Below are 27,102 nucleotides of genomic sequence, written 5' to 3'. Positions count from 1 at the left end.
TTTGGGCTAGTAGTTCATACTTACCAAGACAGTGGATCAGTTTTCTCAATGGGTTAGCAGTGACATGTTTTTATTTTCTCTTACCTTATTTCGAGTCACTGCTCTATAATGCAAGTGCTTCAACTGCCAGATCCATACAGCTTATGCTGAACATACATTGCAGGATATTTTCTTTCTATTTGATACTACAAGAATTTTGCATTTAATAATAGGAGAAATAGTTAGCTCAGTTTCCTCGAGTCTTATAGTATATTTACATCGAAAACTTATCAATGGGCAAGTAATCAAATAATGACCTCCTTTATGTATAGCATACATGACTTGTGATATCATATATATTTGTGTTAACAAATTTATAATCCAATATGTATTTTGAAGTTTCTAAAGTTGACTTAGGTACTGATTTTAGTTGCATATATTTTGGTGTAAGAAAATCAACAATATGCCTTTCCTGTTTAATCTAAATCATCTGAACAGGGTGCAAAGTTTTAGAAGTCTTATAAAGAATTTAAGATAAAAGAGGTGAGAAGAGTAACTGAAGATATGAGAATGTGTCAGGCTCTAGTGAGGCAGAATTGAAACATATTAGAGATAACTTTGTTAAGTTAACATTTGATCTCTAATTTGAAGATTAAACTGACTAAGGACACAACACGGGAAGGGATGTACTTATATTATATAATGTTAGTATATTAAGTGTTTTGTGGCATTTAGGTGAACTTTTATGTTCATCTGGATACTTCATTAGTTAATTTACTGGTCACTAGGCAATTCTAAAATGGCATCTAAGTTTTGGTCCTTTGTTAAAGCATATCTTTGTTACTGCATCACAAGCAGACAATATTTTAATTTTATTGCAGTTTCTTTTTCCCGTGATATTCATCCTCTTTATTTGGACCCAGTAGCCCTTCCTGGCTCTCAACATCTAGATGAATGTACTTGGTCAAATCATTCTTCTACTGGTTGCTTAATTAAACAACCATTCTTAGAAGTCTGATCCTGTAGTATTTGTCCCTAGGTTACATTTCCACATCAATAAATGAGGGCCCTGGATGCTTGATGCTGCGTTGTCCTGACCCATCTTGCAATGCTGCTGTTGACTGGGACATGATTGATAGACTTGCTGGATTTGAAGAGAAAGAAAAGTATGCACGTCATCTTCTTCGTTCATATGTTGAGGACAGTAAAAAGGTGCATCTATATTCCTTGAATTGTTTATGACTAGTATAAGAATCCTTGATAGCAACGTTGATGCAAAAAATTGCTATTGGCAATTACATCCTGAATTCCTAGGCATTCTTCTTGAGAAAGCTAAAACTGTAGTTTCTTTTTTGTATTTCACAAGTGTCAGATGCAACATGATTGGTTTGGTTTGTGCTGTAGGGTCATTTTAATTTCTTAGATATTTTTCATGGAAAGTAAATGGAAAAACAGTTACTGACTCCATAGTCCCATCGTTCCATATTCATGTTAACTTTCTTCCTTGAGATATATCAAGTTTCTAGGAAGAAAGATTTCATTTGTGATACAGCAAACTAGTTTATATCTATTGGCAGATAGTATGCATTTTGGAATGTTCATGATCCATGTTTATTTATTTTCCTGGAAGCACATGAGATTTGTAGATGTAGCAGTTTTTGTAATTGATCTTTGACATCTTCCTCATCCATGCATACTGATTTTGTTGGAAGGATACAAGGTTTTGCCATCTTTAATAATTGGATCTTCCTCCTCGTTTTATTATTGTTTATAGATAAAGTGGTGCCCTTCTCCTGGATGTGAGTTTGCGGTGGACTTTGATATCAACAGTATTAGCTACGATGTTTGTTGCTATTGTTCCCATAGCTTTTGTTGGAATGTGAGTATCTCCCAAGGATGTATCTGTTGTTCGTCTATTACTTTTATTATGTTTCTTTTCTTTCACCATTATCTGAGACCTCTGTATGGTATGCAGTGCATTGAGGAAGTTCACCGTCCAGTGGACTGTGGTACGGTGGCCAAGTGGATTATAAAAAACAATGCAGAGTCGGAGAATACAAATTGGTAGGTTGTTGAAAGTTGCTAATGTTTTGGTCCCTTGTTTTACACAATCCACTACGTTTAAGATCCTGCTAAATTCATTGGTGTATTTGTCTTTCTTTGCTTTTGTCCATTTATGTAAATACATGTTTTAGCATATATTGGCATATTTACAAATATCTAGAGCTGATCAAAATTTCAAAACTATTGCAAAGTTGCCTTCTTTCTTGCAAAACAGCCAAATATATATTGTCTATCATTTTGTATCAAATTTGAGTCTTATTTTCCTTGTTGAATTATATTTTTTTTGGAAGGAAATGCTGTACTTGAATTCTGCATCTTTAAGATATGATTGTGTCATAATATTTTTTTAGACACACAAACATGTGAAAGTTTTGTTATCTTTGTTTGATTTTGACATTGAAATCAAATCCTGATTAGCTGGAACTACTACCAACTTTGTTTCTTTTTTCTTTCAAGAATGTCTTTGGATGATTAGATTTATGGATTAGTATCTTGATAAATTAGTTTTGTTTTAATATGTCATGTCTATTTTATATGATTTTATTATGGGTCTGACACTCTTTTATGCATACCTGAGAAGAAACTGTTACCAGAGGGATCTGAAACATGAGTGAGGACTACATCATCAGAAGTCATGTGTGTTATATTCTATGCCCAACCCGGTAATGTTTAAAACTTTAGATTGGCAGGAAGGCTTTGATTGTAAGAGAAAAAAACAGTTGTAATTATTTCATCAAGAACAAGCAGAGATTGTCAGTATATGCAACTTAATTGGTATTGCTTAATGGATTCATGTCAATTACAACATAAAAAATCTGTAAACATTTAGCAAATATCATCCTTTGTTTCTTCTGGTGTATGGGAAATGTGTCCAGGAAGAGATGAGTCTTCAAGATATATAACATATATGGTTTACAAATTTTTTTGTACAGGATTTTAGTGGGTTGTGTATAATGGCTTATTTACATATAACTATTGTTTATTTAGGTTAGAGTGGTAAGATTCAATTTTCTTTTGCTTCTTTATAAAAAAGGATATACTCAATGCATGACTGGTGTTCTACTTTACATGACAAAATTGCTTCAGTTAGTTCATCTGGTTCTCATTCTATTTTTATTGTTGTGGTAAAGTTAGTAGAAAAAACCATGTTTTCCCCTCAAAGAATTCTTCTGTATATTTTGATATTATTTATGTTTAATAATTCAGTAAACAATCTTTTGCTGTCCAAAATGTTTAAGGTCCATTGTATCTCATTATCGCTTATGTCTAGCAAATACCTTTTTTTAGCAGTTTTTAATATTCTATATTATTTGATATCCTGATCTTGATGAAATTTCACTTCGTGACACTGTACCCCATGTCGATACATTATGATGTGGGTTTCTTTTTTCAGGATACTGGTTAATTCCAAGCCCTGTCCAAAGTGCAAGAGGCCAATTGAGAAAAACCAGGGTTGTATGCATATGACATGTAGAGCCCCTTGTAAATTTGAATTTTGCTGGTAGAACTTTTTCCTCCAGCATCTTGACTACTTTGATTTTGCTCTTGCTCCAACATTATTATCTTTCAATGATCCAGTCTGATGTGCATCATATTGCGCTCTTAGGTTATGCCTTGGTGCATGGTCAGAGCATGGGGCTATTACTGGTGGTTTCTATTCTTGTAATGGCTATGAAACAGCAAGGCGTGATGGGATGGTCGGTTATCTATTATTATCATCTAATTTTGTTTCATAATTGTTGTTTGTATATGCAACTCAACATTTATTGTGTAAGCCTGTTTGGAGAATCCTTGACTAACATTTTCACATCCAATCTGACTTCAGTATGATGAATCTGAAAAGAGGAGAAAGAGGGCGAAACTTTCTCTTGAGAGATACACTCATTATTATGAACGCTGGGTGACCAATGAATCAGTATGTTTAATTTGTGACCATTATTCTTGTTTCTTCATATGAATGTGTGTATGATTATACTATTCAATGAGTGGGTATATAGAGGTTGTGACCAGTGAACATAGCAACAATGTTGGACTCTTTTTCATTGAATCAACATCTCACTCTCTCCCTCCCATAGCACCTCTCTACACTAACCTGTATCTAAGTTATTTAGTCCTGGTTCCTTATTGTTCTATAAATTTCTTTCTTTCTGATTGCATATTATATTTTATCTGCAGTCAAGAAAGAAGGCACTTGAAGATCTTCACATTATGCAAACTAACAAGGTAAGCGTCATTGCACCATTGGTTTCTCATTTCCCGGTGCAAAAAATGATTTACCTTCATTGAGAACATAATTGTGGATATAAGATCAGTAATTGTTTAGGAAATAACATCTTTTGTAGAATGGCCATGTAAATGCAAAAGCTGATACATCTTTGTGCGTATTTCTTAAAAGGATTTTAAAACTGTGGAACTATTCCTCATCCTTCATTACCAGTAGTGCATGTCAAGATCACTTACAGTTCCACAAAAATTATATAATAATAAGCATGTCTTCATGATTTATTACTCACTACATGTCTATCATATTTTTGTGCTTTGTACTTTCTTTTGGACATCATTTTTATCCTTAAAGGAGTATTTGTGGTTTAGGACATACTAGGATTAAGCTTATAGTTGTGTTATGCTATAATCTAAGATGCCAAAATTTCAAATTAGTTATCTGATTTAGGATTTATGGAGATTGTGTTTGAAAAAAAGCTTTTAATCAGGATGAAATCAAAATTGTCCATCCATCTTTAGGAAATTTTTTTTTTCCAGAAATTCATTTTTGTGTTGTCCTAGAACTGGTTTCTGTTGAACTGTACACTACTTTACTCATTGTTGTGATCTCAAGGGTCTAGACCAATTTCTAGAAAATCTTACATATGTTTTTCAGATGTAAGTCTTTCTAGAAAACATACATATGAAACCTAACCTTTCTAAATCTTACGATTTAGATTTTTACTGTGTTGTTTTGCAGTGAAGCAATTTTATCAGTTGGGTTATATATGCACCTCAAAATATCCTTGCCATCTATTAGATATATATGTTGAGTTGGCCAACTGCCTCAACAGTTTCTTGAAAAGATATATATATATATATATATATATATATATATTATGTTTCATTGTTTTCCATTCTACAGGACATAGAAGTAATAATATATCATCATATATCTGTGTATATTCTTTTCTTCTTGCCAAATCTGACACATGAAATTTAATAGAATACTCTTCTGAAACAAATTGGAGATTATTTATCATCGTCAGTCTTATGTCTTGGTAATGCCTATAAGCCACAATCTAGAAAGGTTAATCTCATCGAAGCATTATAGATATTCATTACCCAGTATACATTTAATCTACAAAGTTTAGCAGTTGATAGTGAATGAGCAAAGGGGAATAAAGAACAGTGAATTAGTTCTTTGTGCAGAAACAATGAGTTTCTTCTTTAGTAATTGAAGTCTGAAGATGCCATTTTGTGGCCAACAATGCAATTTTTCTTGTCCTTTTCTGGAAAGAACAAAGACATGAACAAGAGGAATACAGATACAGGGCCTGATAATCGTGTTTCATATCTATGCTGATGTGATACTGTTGTAGCCTTGTAGGTGTACCATTCTTTTGTCAGAATGTTAAGTTTCAAAAATGTAAGCCTGGTGGCACAATACAAATCTTGAATCATGGGTAGAGGCACAATTGATGTCATTAAGCTTTGGTTTCCATCTGGCTTCAAAAGAAATCCATAAAAAACTGTGTTCATTATTGATGTTAACTTTTCTTTTGGTCAAGCGGATCCCTGAAATTCTACCTCATCATTGTTTCCTTAAGGTGAAGAAATATGTGCTGCTGCAGATAAACTAGTGCTATGAAATCATAGCCAAAGTATCTAACAATGGGGTGCAATATGAAAATAAAAAAAATTTCACATGTTAGCATGCACTCAAGAAATAGGTTCTTCATTGCTCATTGTAGTACACAAGATGATATGATCTACTAACACATCAATTTTTTTAAAGAGCACAGATTATATGATTGTTAATGGAAAATCTTATATGAAAGAGTGACATCAGAATTGAACTTCCTTTAGTTCATGGCCGATAATATAACAGTGAACTCTATGATCACTGGTTTTCCTTCAAATGTGAATACTGGCTGTAATATAGTAATTCCGATTTATTGGTCTTGTTAGTTTATAATTTAACTTTTCTTAGTTCTCCAATTGTAAATGCTTGTGATTTTTGGTATGCACAGCTTGAGAAACTGAGTCTTAGACAAGGCCAGTCAGAGGCCCAGCTCAAGTTCATAATTGATGCCTGGTTACAGGTAAGATAAAAGATATGGAATTATCCTTTTGATACTTTGAGTTCCTTGTAATTCTGTTCTGTTATCTTGGGACTTTTTTTTTTTCACTCCATTTTGTAGATAGTGGAGTGCAGGCGAGTGCTGAAATGGACATATGCATATGGGTATTACCTGCCCGAGCATGACGATACTAAGAGGCAATTTTTTGAGTATCTTCAAGGTTTATAAACTTCTCTTTTTAATTGCATCAACTGATAAGCTTATTCTTTCACATAGAGTTACCATGATGGTAGTCTTGTGCAGGTGAGGCTGAATTTGGCTTAGAACGACTTCATCAGTGTGCAGAGAAGGAACTCCAAGAATTTCTTGATGCAGATACCCCTATGAAAGGATTTGATAATTTCCGTGTGAAACTAACAAGACTAACTAGGTATGTATGTTCACCTTGTATTGTAGCCAATCTATGATTGTTTGAATCTTATGCTTTGACCTAATGGTTTCTTGGTTTCTTTTTAGGTTAATTTAAAAAAAAAACAAGTTACCTTGTTTAGCTTCGTATGATTCTTTGTCAAAATATTGCAAGAAGCTCTTTCTTTTATGACTAAGCTCCTGTATTTATTTTTAAGGCCCTTATCGTCTGGCATTTGCTCTTATCATCATTCGTCATGCTTGCTTTTAAAGGTTTCTTCTGCATGCATTTGTTCTTAGATAGTAATTTTATTTGATGCCCAATGTGCAACATGTGAATTGTCTTAACTCAGGTTTATGGCTCAATAATCTATACAGTTTTTAGTTGTTCGCCTTACGTGATAGAATGCAAATAGTAGATACTTTCGAGTTAAATTGTCTTCATTAGTAATAGAATGCCAAATGTAAATTTCTGTTTGTCTGTAACATGGGTAGAAAGATCCTCAAGTTTGATTTTAACTGACATTCAGAGAGAAACAGTAAGAAATATTGATGTGTTTGCCAGTCAATCTAATTCCTGATTTTAAGCTATAAATGTCATGAAATCGAAGCATGGCATTTCAAAGCTTTTCTACTAATATATTGTTGCTTTTAATAAAACTGCATCTGTAACTGGTTTCTTTTTTATTCTGTTACTCAGTAAGCAGCAAACTTGAACTGTATACCTTCATTTTGTGTTTGTGCACCAAACAGTGTGACTCATAACTACTTTGAGAACCTTGTTCAAGCGCTAGAAAGAGGGCTGATGGATGTAGATTGTTCCGACCCTCAGACCAGCAGCAAAAGTTGTTGTTCCAGCAGTCCTGGCAACATGCCTGGGAAAATGAAAAGTAGCAAAGCAACTGAAGCAGATGATCCCAGCTAGACATGGATCCCTCATTACATCACTATCATATCTTTCTGGCCCTGCTTTGCACTCGTCATGATGCCAGTTCTTTGATCACATACTAAAAATAAAACAAATTCTTCGGATCTTTTTGTGCATCACCGTCTTTTGTGTGCACAATAAACAGCCCCTGTTGTAATGTGGAAAATTGTACATGATGTGGAACCGAAAAGGCTATATATTCAACCTGAGGTCCCAAAGCATGAAGTATTGGGGAGTAGGGAGAGAAATAAGTTGCGTATGAACAGTAGAGACATCTTAGTTATCAGGTGATTTCTGTATATATCTGTATATACATTCTTGAGTGTTTAGATACACAGTTTTACTTTTTATTTTGTAGTACAATCTAATGTTAAATATGGTTTCAGCAATTACTCTGTGGGTTTTTAGATTTGTGTATTATTTTGTATGGTGATGCAGATTCCCCCTGTGGGGAAAATTTTACTACTTGCATTATTTGTTTGGGTTAAATCTTCCAAGCTTGTAATACTGGATCATTGGTCGATCCAAAACAACCTTTATTTTTTTATCATTGGGTCAGATTGCATGTTTAATTAAAAAAAATTTAAGATATATAAAATAAGTTAAAATTATAGACCTTATTGAAAATTGTTTTTTCTTAAAATATCAATATTACTAAAAATAGAAAAAAAAAAAAAAAAAAAAAAAGTTCGGGGTGGCATGTGACTGGGTGTTCTTATCAAGAATAGATTCGACGACATTAGGAAAATGTGAAAATGTGAGTCATCTTTCGATAAATCTCAAAAGAAAAAGGACTTTTTTCGAAAAATCGCCCCGTAAAGTTTATCAGCGGTTCCTCCAATCTCTTGGACATAATAAAACCAATCAGATTAGTGGATTGTTTGGTCAGTCAATGCTTTGATTTCTATCCGCTTCTGTCACCAAGTATACGGAGGCCATATATAGATGTGCTCTTAAGTGACAAGACAGATCATCATCATCATCAAACCCCGTCGTCGTCCCCAGGTGTTGCAACTCGTGGTTGCTCCTTCAGGAGGGGATCCTCTCCCTCCGATCATTGTTCGGATCCAACGATGATCGCTGAACCGTGGAGATGTCAACACCAAAGGCGTCGAACTAAAAGCGGCATTGCAGCGGATCCTCACCCTTCTGCCGATTCTATAAACTTCGGTCAGCCCACTTCCCTCCGTCGCGATTCCCTCACGAAACAGGATCGAGGCCAGTATGGAATCCGTCGCCCGCCCGTTCCCGAACCCTAACTTGAACATCCGAACCCTCTCCTCCTCCTCCCCCCGCGGATCCTTCACAGTGTCCCGCGTCCCCTTCGATCAGTGGCGAAATCGCCCCCGCCTCAGAGCCGGGCGGCACCGACCCGTCGCCGCCGTCGCGAATCCAAGGTCCGAGCACGACGTTGTTGTCGTCGGCGCCGGGATCATCGGGCTGGCCGTCGCACGCCAGCTCCTGCTCTCCTCCGACCTCTCTGTCGCCGTGGTCGATGCCGCCGTCCCCTGTTCCGGTGCCACCGGAGCCGGTGAGTATGCTGTACTTTTTTTGGGCGATACTTATGTCGATGTATTCATGGATGGCAAATGTGCTTGATTTGTTTGTTTGTGGTGGCGTCAGGGCAGGGGTACATTTGGATGGCGCACAAGACCCCGGGTAGTGAGACTTGGGAGCTGGCTGCGAGAAGCAAGCAGTTGTGGGAGGAGTTGGCAGAGAGTATACGAGACCAGGGTAAGGACCCCGCAGAAGTACTGGGCTGGAAGAAGACAGGTATCTGGCTCTTAAATTTTGTATCTTGTGCTGATTTTTGTGATGCAATCTTTGGATAATGGTTATTTGTGTTAGGGTGAAAAAATGTAGGTGTTGGTGAGCCGTTATACTGATAACATTCAAAGTATAATTCTTGCTTTACCTGAGTTTCAAATCTGCAAGTTTACATGGATTGTTACACAGATAATTAAAAATGAAATTTTGATGCTGGAATTGAGCATGCTATTAATCTGGGGATCTCAAAGCTAATAATTGAATCTGATGCTGAGCTCATGATTAAGATTTTGAACGTGGAAACTCCTCCATTGAATGTTTTGAATTATTATAGGAGTATTACTCGGTTCATTGATTATAAATTCACTCATGTATAGTGGGAGGGGAATGATAGTGTCCATTGGTTAGCTAATCAGATTAGATCTTCTAGAAATTCTGCTATCTGGAGACAGTACTGGCCTCCAAAACTATGATCTATTTTGTACTCTGAAAAAACTGGAGTTTTTTGTAAGAGACTTTTAAAGTAATATGGTTTCTTCTTTTTTGGAAAAAAATGAAAATTTGGATCATTTTTATAAATGGAAGCCGATTATGTAGGCAAATTTTCCAATATTGATTAGTGAGGGGCTAGAGTTGCTTCTTGCTATTGAAGTAGACAATGAGAGGAAGTGTTTAGTCATGATGATAGATGATACATTGGCTCGAGTGGGTACATTTTCTTGCAACACTAAATGTGACTCCACTAGCTTCATAAACATGCATTGGCACAAAACTATATTTTACAAAATAAATATATACATCAGAGTAACTCAGGTGTACATAATTATGTTTGTCTGTTTACCGCTGTACGCATACATCTGTAGTGTATCAATGTGTGTGGAGATGGATGGTGGATGGGTAGGATGGCCTTGGTGGGGCTCTACACTTTTTGTGAAATGACATGGAATTGATCATAGTAGACGGACGATGCATCTCTATATGGAACATCAGAACCTTCAACTATAACAATATTTTGGAGGCTTCCTCGTTAATAATCAAGATAATTGTCTAGGTTCCAACTTATGATAGTGCTGATAGCTGAGCTAAAATCATTCTGTTGAGGTACAATGTTTAGAATTAAAAGAACACATCAACTGTCTTTACATTGATGAACCTGCTCTAATCTAAAATGTGTCGTCACCAAGATGACTAAAGGAAAGAAAAAGACCAACAGGGAAAACACCACTGACCATCTAGCATTTATTTATTGACACTAACATCCTTTGTCATGTTTTCACACTGGAATCCGCCATTAAGATGATTGAAAAGCATACATATGTCATCAAAATATCAGAATGGGCATAGAGCTGTTAAAATTGGCTGTCTAATGAATCACAGGAGGGAATATCTGGTTTTATTTTCCTGTTCTTTGCTTGGTTGTAAGTTCTAAACTCATATTTTCTGGACATTACTGTCCTGAGTTCTTTATGCAATTGAGCATCATATAAGAAAACCTAAATTTCATTCTTTTGACTTCAATTTTCGTCAGACATTCGGTTGCAGACTGTAGTGTTGATAATCATCTTTTTTATTTTTTGTAATTAGAATGAACTGATAATCAGAAACTCATATAAGAAACATGTAAATATTTTCCATGTGTCGATTTTTAGGAAGTTTGTTAGTTGGTAGAACTTTGGAGGAGTCATACATGTTGGAAGAAAGGGTCAAGCTCCTAAATCAGGCAGGGTTGCAAGCAGAATACTTGCCTGCATCTTCTTTGCATTTGGAGGAACCAGCATTGGAAATTGGAAAGGAAGGAGGAGCTGCTCTTGTACCAGATGACTGCCAGTTGGATGCCTCTCAGACTGTTGCATTCATTGAAGAGGTTACTTTTATTTCTTATCATTTAGTCATGCATCTTCAGTTGCTAACTTTTATCCCATATGTGCTTTATCGGATAATGATCTATGTCATTCATGCTCTTTTTTTTACCAATATGTCATTCATCCTTAGTTGTTGATGTTTTGCATTATTTTCTAGGGTAATAAGCAGTTCAATTCACAAGGCAGATATGCTGAGTTCTATAATGACCCTGCTCTTTCTTTGCTGAGGTGGACATTTTCCTTTTATAAGGATCAGATACTATTGTTCTACAATCTAATTCCTTTGTACAAGAGCTGGTATACTTTTCTTAATCCTAAAACCTTGCAGGTCTTCATGCACACAAACGGTTGAAGGTGTTCAAACATCCAAGAACAACTTGTGTGCTAAAAGAGCTGTTGTGATTGCTGCAGGTGCCTGGTCTGGGCCCTTAATGCAAAGCCTCATTGTGCAACCAAATCTTTTGCCAAATATACCTGTCAAGCCTAGAAAGGTAATATTGGAGTTACGAAGTGTTTGTTCTAGTGCATTATTTATTCTCCCCCTTTTCTACAATACAATGTGGTCACAAACTCACAATACCAAAACTGAGTTAACACATAATGGTAATATTAGTTTATTTATGATGCAATTTGAAGTAGCCTCAGTTCTTGTTCATTTGCATATGTTGCCCTCACTTATATGTGCCATGAACATCTGCATAACTATCATCATTCGGGTATTTGTGGAATCTTTTTTGGTAGTAACCAATATAATACATGAGATGCATAAAGTAGTCTTGGATACGGCCTACAGCCCTTCACAATGATGGACCTTAAGTAAATTTGGCTCCAATCTGTTCTTACTAGTGTATCAAAGAACAATTCATTTGATATCATGCAATATAGGGATAGTGTAATGAGCATCAAACAACTTATAAGCTGTTAATCCTCAACCTAGCTATGTGAAGTAAACTTCCATCACAACCCATTTATCATTTATTATTTTGTTCTTATACACATGAAAATTGTACAATACATACAGTGGTTATAAGTTTTGATTGGGAAATTTGGTGAGTATTCAGTGAGGCCTAAGCAAAATTACATGCCAAAGCTTGTGCTTGCCCTTGCTTTCAGTTGGGTTTGTTGAAACATCGGTCTTCGTCCAGCTTTCCTTTTTTCAATTAACAAAGTCATTATTAGAAGAATTGCAAAGAGCTCCCCCTTCTAAACCTTCTTCCTCTCATCCATTTTTCCTCAAAGCTCAATAAAATAGGAATCTTTTTCATGATCAATTTAACATTTGTAGTTTAACTCAGCAATAACAACAAGAAGCCCAATATTGTCTCCAAGGAGGCACCTTGGGAGATAAAGTGTTGTGCATGAAGTCAAGAAGTGGATTCTGAATTTCACGGCCTTTAGTGCACATGTTTTATAGTGTAATATCTATATATGGAGTGAATTAGTGAAAAATAAAAGAAAAAGAAATTCAGTGTTCAATTGTTTATGAAGAACGTGATCGTTTCTGCAATTACGCATTTAAGGTTTCACTCGATTATATATCAAATCTAACAGTTAATTTTTTTTCTTCCCTTTTTTTGGTTTCTTATATTTAATTAGAGTGAGGTTATCCTGAAGAAAAAAAACTTTTTATTTGCTTCATATTTTCGTTACTTATTTTTATTTTTCAATCAAAATTTCATGTAAAAGGTATTGAAATTTTAGCTTCTGTGGTCGTTTGTGCAAATGTTAGAGTCAACCTGACCTAGGATTATCTTGACATCATGTTAAATTAGACATTAGGAAAGGCCCATCCAGACATGCATTAGATGCTGATGTACACGCCATATGATTTTGGGTTTTTGGAGCTTATTATTATTCATTAATTTGGTGAAAGTAGTTTCGTTTTAACTAAACCATTTTTCACTCCTATAGCTAAAAGTCTGTTTGTAGATACCATATCATTTTTGAAATCTCCATAAAACTTGATTCAAGTACCCACTTATTACCCAAGTAATTGGTAAATGGCCATTGTAGGAGGTACAAATGGATGCCCACGTTATCTACAAAAATGGTTGAGATGAGCAATACACCAAAAGAACATTAAAATGCACTCTGATTCAAATACTTCTATACATGTAGTATGTGCTCAAGCAATACACCAAAAGAACATTAAAATGCACTCCGATTCAAATACTTCTATACATGTAGTATGTGCTCAAGCAATACACCAAAGAACATTCCAATATGCACTTGGATTCAAATACTTATGTATATTCACATGTGCTCAAATCAAGACCAGACAGATTCACAAGTAAGCGGTTGAGTTAGATAGAATTATTCCAATGACCAAACATCTTCATTGACACTCAATTGAATCACTCGAAGGTGAACAGAAGTCACCAAAAACCAGGGTCTGCCGTACCGAACTGTACCGCCCGGTACGGGCGGTACGTACCGATCAGATAGGTTGTCGGTACGCGGACCGCCTGTTATCGGTCCGAGTGCACTGTAGCACTGTAGCAGTGCTACAGTACTCGACACACATGGGTGTACCGCTCGGTATACCGTACTGTACCGATACCGAGCCCAGGTCGAAATATCGGTACGGTACGGTATTGCGAACCTTACCAAAAACTGCTCATATTTGTATTTCTGTATATTAAGAGAGGTAAGCTTATCTCTTGGGTTGAGACTTATACTGATTAAATCAATGTTTAAAATCTTGGTACTATGCTGGTTTTGACACCTTGTTGAATCAGTTACGTTACCATTACACCGGATGGAATACTGACTTGCATCATCTGGTATTACTGAAAAAAAACAATGAAAATGAAAATACCAATTGGTACCGAGCTATATAGTCCATTACCAATTTTTGGTTGGAGCCATAAATATCGGTTGGTATGTACCAGGGACTAATAGATACTGGCTAATATTAGAAGTCTGACCAGTATTTGGAATCTTAAATTGAATAATTCTCTGCTGCAGTGATTTATTGGACACATATGTGAGACAGCATAACCTATGACTCAAGAGGTTGGGGTTGTCAACCTTGTCATGCTTCGGACTTGGTAGCTTTGCAGTTTCATCGCTGTTGCTCTACTCTTAATTAGTCCATTAGATAGTTCTTATGAAACATGCATGATGAGTCTTACCTACATTTTTCTTATTGGTACTGATGAACTTCATTTAGTTGGACATAATGTTGCCTCATCTTTTCTGATTAAATTAATTAGTTGCTAGAACTAATTCTTTGGATATCTAGTGGCTAAATGTTTACCTTTGCATAATTAGGGCCATCTTCTTTTATTGGAGAATTTCAAGGACTTACAACTAAACCATGGTGTGATGGAGGTTGGATATATTGATCATCAGGTTTTTACCTCGTCCGCCAGGTCTTTTACTCCAGGAGCAGTTGAGGATGATGATAATTTGTCATCCATATCAATGACAGCCACTTTAGACGTCAAGAGGAATCTTCTACTAGGTAGCTGTCACAACTTTGACTTCTTCTAAACCCTTAAACAGCAAGCATCTTACTTTAATGTGATTCCTTAATGTTCGAGTTTGTGCCCCATTCTGTTAATTCTCCTGAAGTTGTTGCTTTTCTCCATGGAGATTATAAAAGCACTTGCTGATGGAATTTGACTGCTGTATTCATCCACATAAAGTTGGCTAAGCTTGCCCATCAATATCAATGTTGATTATTACTGGCTTACACTCCCTTTCTTGGTCATTTCAGGGAGCAGTCGCCAATTTGTTGGATTCAGTAGAGAAATGGATGAATCTATTGTTAAACGGATATGGGATCGGGCCGGGGAGTTCTTTCCTGCTCTAAAGTCTCTTGATAATAAAATAGACAAGATACGAATAGGACACCGCCCTTATAGTAAGTTCAATTTTCTTCCTTGGTCTTGTGTAACATCTTGTGACATAATGCCTCGAAGGCCTATTTCCCGAAGAGCACTTGTAGCTAAAAAGCATTAACAAAAAATTACTTCTTTCAGTGCCTGATGGGAAGCCTGTCATTGGGCCAGTTCCTAGTTTACCAAATGTTTTTCTTGCGGCTGGGCACGAAGGAAGTGGTCTTTGCCTGGTAATTTTCATCAAACCACATATGGCATTTATTTTTGTGTTAAGGAGTATTTTACAAGTGTTTTTACCCTTTTTATTCACAAGATAATATACTATGATCCATATTATCTTGTTTATTTGAATTTTTCTGCTGTCCATTTTGCAATTCAGTTTTGGGACCCTGAAATACATGGTCATCACTGCCAAAGGAGTTAACTTACCGTGTGAAATTTAAGACGCTTAATTGAACACATTGAAAAGAAGGGTTCATCATGTCTTAATACTAGAACCTTCGCTGTAACAGTAGTCTTGAAGAACCGCTTGGAAGCAGCAGTTCTTCTACATAATGTAGATATAGAAAGGCATGTATCCTGTGCTTGCTCATAAAATTATCTGGCAAAAATTGCAATCCAAATATATCCCAGAAGCCTTTCCCCAGGTGCAGAGTTAGAAATGCCTCTGCAGTGGCTAGTGTTCAAGAACTTGAATGTTTTGAAATCTATAAGCTGGCTTCTGATTCATGACTGTCAAACAATTGAGAGTTAAAGTAATTAAGGCATCTCGTAACTGGTAATTAAAGTAACTAGGGGATCCTATAACAGTCTCATTTTCTTCCCTAACTTCAGTCATAATTGTGTTATGACCCATTATGCGAACATTTCAAATTGGTAAGTGGCTTATGCTGAATTTTCTTTTATTTATTAATAATTTTGATGAGCTCGGTCTGCTTTCAGAAACTGTGTAGCCGAATAGTAGAAGCTTTTGTTTTCTGTGTCGGACCCCAGGTCTTTTTCAACATTTTGGGGTGAATTTTGGCATATCTTTTTTCCTCTATGTCATGATGGTTTACTTTGCTTCAAGTTTTTTATCTGTTTACCGTCTGTGCTACATTAATGTTATTTGGCGCAACTGTTAAAAGATGGCATTTGACTTGTTAGTTAGGTTTCCTTATCAATGTTTATACCCCGATGGTCGAAAGAAAATGCTGATTGGTACTGGGTTTTCATCATTATTCTTTTAGGCATTGGGCACTGCAGAAATGGTTGCTGATATGATACTAGGGAACCCGATAACAATAGATCATACACCATACAGTGTGGAAGGCAGATTCTGCTGATATTTTATTAGCTGCCAATGAATCCTTTATCATAGCTAATAAGGCTGGCAGATTTTGCTGATAGCTGCTTACGCACTCCCAAAATCTTATTTGCTGAATTGATAAGGTGCAATTTATCAACTTAATTAAATCTGCTCATTCTTGAAAACTTGCTTGTAATAATAAATGAAGGGTCACGATATCAGCAGAAGCATGTTTCATGTCTGATGTTTCAAAAACCTGTATATTATGGTTGTTTCTGGTAGGACTTTGTACAACTTTCATGATCATATTTCCCATCAAGAATCTGCTTTTGATTACAAGAGGGGATTGTTTTGAGTATATATCAAAGACAAAGACTGCTCGACCAAGATGAATGGGTTTTAAACTCTGTATTTACCGAAGCCTTTGATTCGACATTTAATTTTCTGCAAGCTACGGCAGTATGTCTATTGCTGAAGATTAGGGAATAATGAAACCAAGATTGCTCATCTGAAGGCTCTACAAAGGGAGGTGTGAACATGGCCAGTAAAGTCAGGCCTGAGCCACGATATGATGCACGCAATTTGTACAGAATAAAGAAAGTCGGCTCAGATTTGTTTACATCACAAGGGTTAGCGTCTGAAAATGATCATGCTATATGGTCCATTTTGTTGGTGGTTGACTGTGAGCACTAATCTACTGAATCATCAGAAATGTTCCTGGTATCAGGATGCCACTGGATATGTGCAGTGCCATGTGAGTAGTAATGACACCAGCTCATGTGAATCAAGTTTGAATCGTTTCTCCAATGATTAATGTTCAGTATGTATCCGTAAGAGTGTCAGATGAAGTGAATTCCAAGCACCAATACATTCACTGTATCTTGTAACATTTTGGTATGGAGCAAGATCTTCCACCTGCATTTGGTTAGCTTCTAGTTGAAGTGACTTGCATGGTGATCAAGTGCCATTCCTAGGCTTAAACAACTTGCTCTCAGGGCTATCTTAGTGGAGTGGTTCATGCATGACTCACATTTGCTGCAATCCAGCTCTGACAGTGTCTCATGTGAAATATTCTAAATCATGTTAGCATTCTGAAGCCAGAGGATGTTGTTTGGGACAAAAGAGGAAATAATTGCAGATCTCAGTTCACAATCTGATGTCTAAGATTTGCATGCATGCCTGCCATTGAATGATTTTGCCATGTTTGCTACGGGGGAAACTTGACCTGAGCTAATCTCACTACTCCCAAATTTCTCATCTCATCCAGTGAGCTATCAAATTATTACTAGAGAACACTGCTCGCCAAATGCACCATCAAATTATTCACAAGCTTCATCAAAAAGAAATTTCATCGAAAATTTTGCTCTCAATTGCCACTCTATTTCTACCTTGATGGTTGAGGAAATATAGGGGGGAAAATAGTGACACATAATTGCATCACATAGGTCAGTCTTCAGACTGCATTAACACACGCATAATATTGGAATAACTTCATACAGAATCAAGATAAACTAATAAACACATAATATTTGTTTTGTCGGAGTCCATCCGTTCATAGTCATTGGACTTTTTGCTGCACTAAGTAATCCTCTCATCCCGAAGCTAATCTCTCACCAGATAGATAGCAGGCAGAGGGAGTCCATTTCTGTCCATTCTACGGCACCTGCTGCATGAACGGAAGAACTAACAAAAATAGACACCATCTGAACCTGCAAGCACGAAGCCTTTTGCGTGCAGACCATCACCGTTGCCGTCCACGGCGAGGAGATGCTGCGTGGGGAAGCAGCAGTAGTCTGGGAGCAGCTGCGCGGTTCTGCTGCTCTCCACTGCTTCGATGACCATCACCACCACGTAAACCAACCCCACGGCGGCGATCCCCATCACCAGGCACGCCTCCTGTGTTGGACTAACCATGACCATCCACAGACAGAGGAAGAAGGAGATGAGACTACGACTCATGGATGGAAAAGGAGGATTCATAGGCGTACCGCATATATATGAAGCGGAGGGAGAGTTGTGTGGTGCATCGAATTCAGGGGAGGGGGTTCGTGTAGGACTGGAACTGCTGGCTGTGGCGATCGCGTTCGATGGATGATGCTGAGGATGGGGACAGAATCCACCATGCACAGTGACCGGGTTCATGGGATGGGATGGGAAAGAATGCTGAAGCTGCAAGGCTCGATATGATTTGATATGATGCCTCACCGATTCGATTCGATTCGATTCGATTCAATGAACCTAAATTGTTCCTAAACCTTCACGTGCTCAATATCCAACGTGACATATTGACGTGGGGTTTTCCTGTCTCGGCTGCGGGGATGATGTCGCGGTCGGACGCGGATGGGATTAGCACTCAGATTCCATGTGTTTATTATAGATCTGAAATGAAAATCTTATCTGAGTTTGAGAATATTAACGGATGTAAAATGATTAGCACTTGAATTTCGTGAGTTTATATTATGGATCCGAAATGAGAATCTTATCATGTTTAAGAACATTAACTGATGCAAAATTACTTATAGATCCGAAACGAGAATCTTATTATAGATCCAAAAAGAGAATCTTATTATAGAACATTAATCATTAGTACACGGATTTCATGAGTTTATAATAGATCCAAACAGAGAATCTTATTGGGTTTGAGAACGCTAACGGATGCAACATGACTAGCACTCAGATTTCATAAACTATCCTGATGAGACATATTTTGGGTCTCAGTCACATTGCAATCGACGCGCACCATGCCCTCGCCAAGTCAGCACGAGGAGTACTTCCACGCGCTAAACAAGGTCCGTACCAAGGTGCTCCTCGGCACATCCCGTCCTAGAAAGCTCAGGGTGATGTTGTATGGCCTCGTTCCGTGCATTCCGGGACGACGATCGTACGAAGGTACCACCTCGCCTCTCGAGGATCGTTCGTCGTGCTAAACCTGCATACGGTCGACCCTCGTATAGTAGTATAAAAACCCCTAACTAGCATCTGGCTAATGGGAGGCATAAAAAGAGAGAAGAAGAACAATCGCTAACTTAGTCGTCGAGGGGCCAAAGTCAGGAACCACCCGACGAGGGCCTTGTGTGCAGGAGCGCGACTGCCTTTGGATATCCAACCGCCCCGACCAAGAGACATACTCCCCGAAGATGATGTCAGCATCCCAACTAAGAAGCACGCCACTCAGACAGCATCGACACCCTGACATGCGGACGAGATTAATCCCAACGCCTAGCCCCCCCCCCCCCCCCCTCCCCCCATCGCGAGCTCCCGACATCAACCCGTGGATCAGGCCATGTTGACTCACGTACATCAGTTCACCAATAGATCTGAAACAAGAATCTTGTTGGGTTTGAGAACATTAACAGATGCAAAATGAGGATGAATATGCATCGGACTTCCGATCGTGTTTGGGATGTTGTCGAGCTCCTTTTAGATCGATGATCAATTGATCATCACTGAAACATAATGTTATGATGGTAGTTGCACTGTGTAGTAATCTAAACGTTTGTATGTATGCTTGCATTATTTATAGGAAGATGATAAAGAAAAAAAAAACTTGTATTTGATTATATTGGGTAAATCCCTAAAAGAAACTCTAATTATCGGTCTATGGCCTGCAAGAACTCATCCGTGACCACGCCCCTCCGCTATCTTCTTATTCGCTCTCTTCTGTGCTTGTGCATAGTCATCCCATCCTAAGCTTGCCTCATCTCCTTACCCATTCTACCCATAGCCAATTTGGTACCCTTTGATCCATTTTTTAGGTTCTTTTTCGTTTCTTCAATTCTAATGATGGTTTGGCCATCTTTGCCTCTTTCTCTATCATTGCCAACTTGCTCCCTAACCTTACCTTTTTTCTTTGCTCTCCACCTCTCTCGTCATAAGGATGACTTGATTGATTGATATAACATAAGGCAATGGAACTAGAGGGAGTGATGATGCATAATCTCTCATCTTTTAGAAAATAAAAGTCACAATAAAATAAAAAGAGAGTATTATGTGACCAATTAAAATAAAAGTCACTGACAAAAGTGAAAACTCCGGTTTTTTTAATTCTTTTTTTGAGAAATGTGCCCAATTATATTTTACAATTTTAATATATATATAAGTTATAAGATGAAATAACATGAATATCGCAATAGCCCTTATAGCTCAGTGGTAGAGCGTCAGTCTTGTAAACTGAAGGTCCGTAGTTCGATCCTGCGTGAGGGCAAGGCAATTAATTGTCTTATTTTACGGGATTATTTTTCAAACAAACTAATATTTTAATAATTTAATATTGTAATAATTTAATAATTTAATAATTAGTTTAACGAAATAATTAGTCTGAATCATTAATTTAAAATATTCACAGCCAAGATTAAGAAGAACGCATGTCATGTGGCTGCAGCATCCATACTCAACAACTGCATTCCATGTATGTAACATTGAGCACCCATTCCATTCCATTCCATTCCATTCCATTCCAGTCCATGCTGTTTCATGCCAATGCCACCGACGCTGCAACGTTAACCTTCCATGACGTACTAAAAATGTAATATACCTTTCGATGTGATTCATATTGGTTGGCAAACTTCCTTGTAAGTAATACCATCATCATCCATGAAAGAGCCAGCCATCATCCATCGATCAACGAGAACCAATGTTCCACATATGTTTCATTCCTATCGACATACAATGAAAGAGCATCACACATCTGATGGATGTTGTTGGATCATCTCTAATCCCACCTGTCCCAAGTTGACAATAATTCGATGAGGATTACTACTTATTTCAAGCATCGGTTTCCTATGATCTGACCCACAGCGGATGCAAATCCACTTTCTGTGGAGTGCTCACGAGACAGCAGCGAACAACAGCTTTCGATCGAAGAAGCAAAACGAGATTAATTAGACAGAAACCAGAAGATCACATGAAAGATCGAAGCTGTTGATATTGGGATTGTGAAGAAATTTTCTAGACTAATTTTCTAGTTTGTAATGAGAAGGAATTGAATGATTATGTATCTCTTTTCTTCTTTTCTTTCTCTTTGAGATTAAATCTAATATCAGTCAGTCATACAAATATCATAATCTCCATGATATGTATGATATGAGAGTAAATATCATAATCTCCATGATATGTATGATATGATTGATATGAGAGTCAATCCTCTTTTGATCATTCTTGGAGCCACGAGTTGTAATTTTCAAATATCAATCATTACCACTTTTAAATCTCAACCCTACGACATGTAAGTATTTCAATTTTTAATAGTGAAAATTATGATTTCTGTTTTGTTTCTTTCACTCGATGTATGAGGCTTTGGTTAAGAATTGTTATGATGATTATGATATTATAGGAATAATGAATGAATGATAGGAGATCAAACGATTAGATAAAAAAAAAAATCCTAAAAATATTCAATAAAGTATTTCAAATGCAATTATCCCGAGGATCATAAGGGCTACAAAAGCAAAGGATGCATGAGATTTTTTGTAAGAAGAATTTCAAGCAGATATGAAAGCAAACTTCAAACGCTGAGAAGAAAAAGAACTTAAAAATAAAGGAGAGAAGTTGATCAACAAATAAAGACTTATAGTGAAGATATCAATGACAAGAGAGTTTTGGAGAAGATTATAATCATTAGCCCAAAAACGTTTGATAGCCACTATGATGATTATTGAAGAACAAAAGAATTTTTCTATATTGTTGTGTTAAGCAACTTATATGTTCTTTGAAAGGAAGGATATGAACAAGTATTGATTGGATATGGAAAATGCATTTCAATCTGAACTTAATATTGCTTCCGAGAATAGCGAAAAGAAATCAAACAACCAATCACAAAGAAAGAGGTGGAAGCCAATCAAGACGAAAAGAAAGAGGTACAAGTTCATTAAGAAAGCATGAATAACAAACTATGATAAAAAAATTTCAGCAAAAGACCATAAAGAGGATGAGAAATATACAACAGAACTAAGAGAAGAAGAATTACTATCACAAAGACAGGACACAATACTACAAGTGCAACAAGTTTTGTCACGACCACAAAGATTGCTATTTCAACACAAATCAACAAACAAAACTTTTCATAAGAAAAAGAATATGAGGTTAACTTATAAAATGCATGTTAAAGTGTTCAAGAACAGAAGGTGTATGTTGATAGTGCTTGTACTAATCACATGAGAGTAAAAAGAAGATTTTTTTTTTTTTTCCTGACATAACACCTCATTTCAATATAAAATTAGAATGAACAATGGTACACTTATAGAAATGAAAGGAAAGAGCACAATTGATGTTCAAACAAAAAATAGGAGTTAAAAATTTTCATAATGTATTATTTATAGCTCAAAACCTATTGAGTGCTGGACAACTTATGGATAATGAGTATTTTCTATATTCTGAAGGTGATATATGTACTATCTTTGATTAAAAAAAAAAGAAAAAGATAGAAGACAAATATTGACACATGTAATAATAGTGAATAGGAGGAGCTTTCCAATCTCAAATATATAAATGATATTGGTAGGATAGCAAATGTGATGAATGATTCATGGTTGTGGCACAAGAGGTTTAATCACTTGAATTTTGATAGCCTTTAGTTTCTTTATCTTTATGGTGGAAGGAGTGGGAAGAAAAGCAAGGCATTTGTGAAGGATATATATATATACTTGGAAAGCATCAAAGGCAATTTAATTATTCCCTAAAGCAAGAAAAATTTTATAACTAGTGCATGCAGATATATTTGCAAACCCAAGAAGACTCTTCTTTCTCATGCAGATAATAGATAATTTCATTGATGATTGATTACACACGTATAACTTGGGTTTATTTTATGAGACAAAAAAATACAAAGTTTTTACTATTATCAAAAAGTTTAAATATCTTGTTGAGAAAGAAAAGTGGTCATTATTATATTATAACTTCCCCTCACCCCTTCTTTTACCTGAAGCACTACAGGGAAAGAATATTATCAAAAAATGATTCAAACCAATTAAAAGATTATATCACCATTATTGATTGCTTCTAGAAGATACTAAAAGATTGGATCAAAAAGTTGCCAGCCAATGCGTGAGGGGACGGAATGCTCAAGTCCGGCAACTGGATTTGAGGAAGCCCCATCTTAATTAATACTGCAAGTAAAGAGACTGGTTCCATGATTCAAACCCAAGTAAGTCACTCAGGTTGGTTGTATAAGAGGGCAGCCAGCCTTACACGATGCGAGGACTCACCCCTCCCTTGATGGAGTGCTCAACTGACAGTTAAAGCGACTTGAAGCATAGTGGCTGTAGGATGGTTTGGTTGAAAGCTCAACACGGTTTAAAAGAATGCTGTAACTTGGCCAGATCATCAATGGGAGTGAGAGGAGCAACAATGGCGGAGGCTCATGGTGTCGGAGGGGACATTAGAAAATATGTCAGTTCGCATATTGACGAGGAAGGTTAAATGAGGGAAGGGAAAGTAGATCCGACACTTGGATTCTCATCTACTTGCTGCATGTTTGAGCTGTCGACCAGTTAAGACTATTGTGGGGATGTTGGGCATGTCCCTATGCTTCTCTCTATGTTCTGCTATTACAGAAAACTAAAGTTCTTTTCCCATCAACATCACTGAACAATTTAATATATTTCAAGTGTTGAAAGGACGTCAATGTTAAAAGGGCATTTGTCTATCGGTCACAGTCTAAACTATACACAATATTGAATACAAATCCTTACTGAAATATCAAGTTGATGAAGTTTGATGAGAATGACTACAAACGTCTATTTACTTTTTTCCTTCATTGATTTTGCGTTAGAGGAATAAGTAATGACTCAGAGGGCTAAACGTTGCTAACCTCATTATACAAGGCCAGTGTTCTTCTCGAGTGACATGGTCTAAAACATGCTCTCCAATGCAGTGTCTTACCGTACTGTCACGGCCTTAGTTGAAATTGTCTAAGGCGTGAGACACACTTGCGGCCAAAGACGCGAACTTAGCTTGCGTTGCCTAAGTCGCGAGTCACCCTAGTGGCAAAGACGCGAACTTATCTTGCGTTGCCTAAGTCGCGCTTCGCCCTTGCGATCTTGCTCTGCAAGGATCAGCCCACTTTGTAACCTCTCGCAGGTCCCGAAGGACCTGTAAAAGAGAAAGAAGTTAGTTCGAAAGAACGAGCAATGGACAAGTCCCGAAGTCTCACGAAAAGGGAAGCTTTACAAGCAATTCGACGAACACCCTGTGTGCACAAGAGAAAAGAGGGAGAGGGAGAAAAACAAGGCTTTCAAGGATGAACGAACAGTTGTAAGCCCACAAACAGCCGCTCACCTGGTCCCGGGCGCAAAGACAAGTTCCCGTAAAGGTCACGTGCGAACTTGCGAAAGAGATCTCAACGCCCGGTATATAACCGAAGCCCCATCCAGCCCTGTGCCACCCGGGGGGTTCCTGGGGTCTGAGATGGCTGACATTTTGGTGAGCGGAGGCAGCTCTCCGCTCACCTCCCGCGGCACGCGAAAACGGAGCTGTTTTGGGCTATTTTGGGGCTGTTTTGCTCGGTTCGGCGAGCAGTCGCTTTGCAACGCTGCAGCTTGTTCAAACTTACATATTTACAAGCAAAATGACCCAAAACCAAGAGAAAACATGCTGTCAAGCAGCTGTACATGCAGGTGTAAGCGACGAACGGTTCGTTGAACGGAGTTGTTACGGGTGCGCGACGACCATTCGTGACATTCTCCCCCACTTAAACTGTCGACGCCCTCATCGACGCTTGTTAGTAGTTTTTGATGACTTCTTCTTCATGTCGCAGGGCGTCTTCAGGCTCCCAACTAGCTTCAGTTTGGGGAAGCTTTCGCCACTTCACCAAGTACTCTGTCTGCTCCGCTCCGTTGGGTAGCTTTATCTTGCGATCCGCCAGAATGGTTTCCACTCGCTTCTCGTAGGAGGCTGTGATGGAAGGTAGCCGAGTTAGAACACTTCGGGAAGTATCTTGCGGATCCGAATGGTAGGCTTTTAGGTTGCTGGCGTGAAGAACGTTGTGAATTTTGAACCACGCCGGCAGCTGCAACTTGTAAGAGACATTGCCTACCCTGCTGATAATTGGGAAGGACCCTTCATACTTACGCACCAATCTTTTGTGGACTCTATTCCTGAAGAATTGGAGTGATGCTGGTTGGAGCTTTACCAACACCAAATCGCCAACTTTGAACTCTTGTGGTCGCCTTCCCAAGTCTGCCCACTTCTTCATCCGTTTTGCCGCCTTCTCCAAGTAAGCCCGCGCAATATCTGCATTTCGATGCCACTCCTTTGCGAAATGATAGGCTGATGGACTACTCCCAGTATACCCAATTGCCATAGTGTGCGGAGTCGACGGTTGTTGTCCTGTGATAATTTCGAAGGGGCTCTTGTTGGATGCAGAGCTCCGCTGCAAGTTGTAGGAGAATTGGGCGATGTCCAACAGCTTCACCTAATCTCGTTGATTGGCACTCACGTAGTGCCGGAGATATTGCTCCAAGAGCGAATTTATTCTTTCAGTCTGGCCATCCGTCTGGGGGTGGAGGCTTGTAGAGAAGTATAACTTTGACCCCAACAATTTGAATAGCTCGGTCCAGAATCGTCCTAGGAATCGAGCGTCTCGATCACTAATGATATTGTGTGGGACTCCCCAATACTTCACTACATCCTTCATCATCAGCCTGGCCGCCTCTTCAGCTGAACAGTGTAGGGGAGCAGCAATGAAAGTTGCATACTTTGAAAACCGATCGACCACCACGAGTATCGATCCAAGTCCCCCTACAGGTGGCAAGCTTGATATGAAGTCTAAGGAAATGCTCTCCCACGGCCTTTTTGGTACGGGCAACAGCTCCAAAAGTCCCACCGGCTTCCACTGCTCCACCTTGTCTTGTTGGCAAGTAAGGCATGTTTGAACATATTCCTCCACATCAATCCCCATCTTCGGCCAGTAGAAGGCCCTCTCCACGAGAGCCAACGTTCTGTGAATGCCTGGGTGTCCAGCCCAAAGGGAATCGTGATACTCTTTTAAGAGTTCACGCCTTAAATTATCCACTCGGGGAACATAGACCCTATTCCCTTTTGTGTAAACAAGTCCCTCCTGGACCCAAAATCGTGTCGTGCCTTGCCTTCTTTGATGAGCTGCATCAGGATAACTGCCTGGGGATCACTATACAGTCCATCCTTGATTCGGGAAAGGAAGTTGGAGTGCAACTGACTTGCTTGGCCTCTGCCCTCTAGTTGTGCAGCATTCACGCATTCCACCTTCCGACTCAGCGCATCGGCCACGACATTCTCCTTCCCAGGCTTGTACTCCATTGCCATATCAAATTCAGCCAGGAAGTCCTGTCACCGTGCCTACTTTGGGGAGAGCTTCTTCTGAGTTTGGAAATAGCTCAGGGCGATGTTGTCTGTCCTCAGCACAAATCGCGACTCGAGGAGGTAGTGTCGCCAAACTCGTAGACAGTGGATCACTACTGTCATCTCCTTCTCATGCACTGGATACCGCCTCTAGGTCTAGTTGAGTTTGCGGCTCTCGTAGGCCACCGGATGACCTTCCTGCATGAGTACTCCCCCAATAGCGAAGTCCGAAGCATCTGTATGGACTTCAAAGGGCTCTCCATAGTTTGGCAATCTGAGCACTGGTTCTTCTAGAACAGCAGCCTTCAGATCTTGGAATGCTATCTCACATTTGTCAGACCACTTCCAAGGCTGCTCCTTC

General features: G+C 38.2%; 2 protein-coding genes and 1 non-coding gene across 4 annotated transcripts in view; all 3 read left to right on the top strand.

Annotated features, from left to right (window-relative positions):
• LOC103974045 (probable E3 ubiquitin-protein ligase ARI7) overlaps positions 1-8,072 on the top strand; it is a 29,010-nt gene extending 20,938 nt beyond the window's left edge. Inside the window, exons 5-15 of the mRNA XM_009388780.3 lie at positions 1,019-1,191; positions 1,754-1,858; positions 1,955-2,043; positions 3,437-3,544; positions 3,650-3,740; positions 3,869-3,958; positions 4,219-4,266; positions 6,279-6,350; positions 6,450-6,549; positions 6,633-6,759; positions 7,491-8,072. Coding sequence (XP_009387055.2) covers positions 1,019-1,191; positions 1,754-1,858; positions 1,955-2,043; positions 3,437-3,544; positions 3,650-3,740; positions 3,869-3,958; positions 4,219-4,266; positions 6,279-6,350; positions 6,450-6,549; positions 6,633-6,759; positions 7,491-7,662 — 1,175 coding nt within the window. The 3' untranslated portion in view covers positions 7,663-8,072. The remainder of the gene's footprint in view (positions 1-1,018; positions 1,192-1,753; positions 1,859-1,954; positions 2,044-3,436; positions 3,545-3,649; positions 3,741-3,868; positions 3,959-4,218; positions 4,267-6,278; positions 6,351-6,449; positions 6,550-6,632; positions 6,760-7,490) is intronic.
• A 697-nt stretch (positions 8,073-8,769) lies between these two features.
• Positions 8,770-16,766, top strand: LOC135640309 (uncharacterized). Of its 2 annotated transcripts, none has more exons than XM_065154621.1 (9): positions 8,770-9,196; positions 9,289-9,438; positions 11,082-11,296; positions 11,452-11,522; positions 11,623-11,785; positions 14,649-14,760; positions 15,016-15,162; positions 15,281-15,369; positions 16,369-16,766. In XM_065154621.1, the coding sequence occupies exons 1-9, from the start codon at positions 8,890-8,892 to the stop codon at positions 16,462-16,464; spliced, it is 1,350 nt and encodes a 449-aa protein (XP_065010693.1). In that variant the 5' UTR covers positions 8,770-8,889; the 3' UTR covers positions 16,465-16,766. The 2 variants fall into 2 exon arrangements, with proteins under 2 accessions (XP_065010693.1, XP_065010692.1); XM_065154620.1 differs by having other exon boundaries at positions 8,773-9,196; positions 14,568-14,760.
• Positions 16,767-20,559: 3,793 nt separating this feature from the next.
• TRNAT-UGU (transfer RNA threonine (anticodon UGU)) lies at positions 20,560-20,631 on the top strand. Its single transcript has one exon. It is a non-coding gene; the product is annotated as a tRNA-Thr (tRNA).
• The last annotated feature ends 6,471 nt before the right edge of the window (positions 20,632-27,102 follow it).

This window comes from Musa acuminata, chromosome BXJ3-6 (genome assembly GCF_036884655.1).
Source record: "Musa acuminata AAA Group cultivar baxijiao chromosome BXJ3-6, Cavendish_Baxijiao_AAA, whole genome shotgun sequence".
Lineage (NCBI taxonomy): Eukaryota > Viridiplantae > Streptophyta > Magnoliopsida > Zingiberales > Musaceae > Musa > Musa acuminata.
The sequence above is the reverse complement of the archived record's forward strand: the minus strand, read 5'-3'. Positions and strand labels throughout refer to the sequence as shown.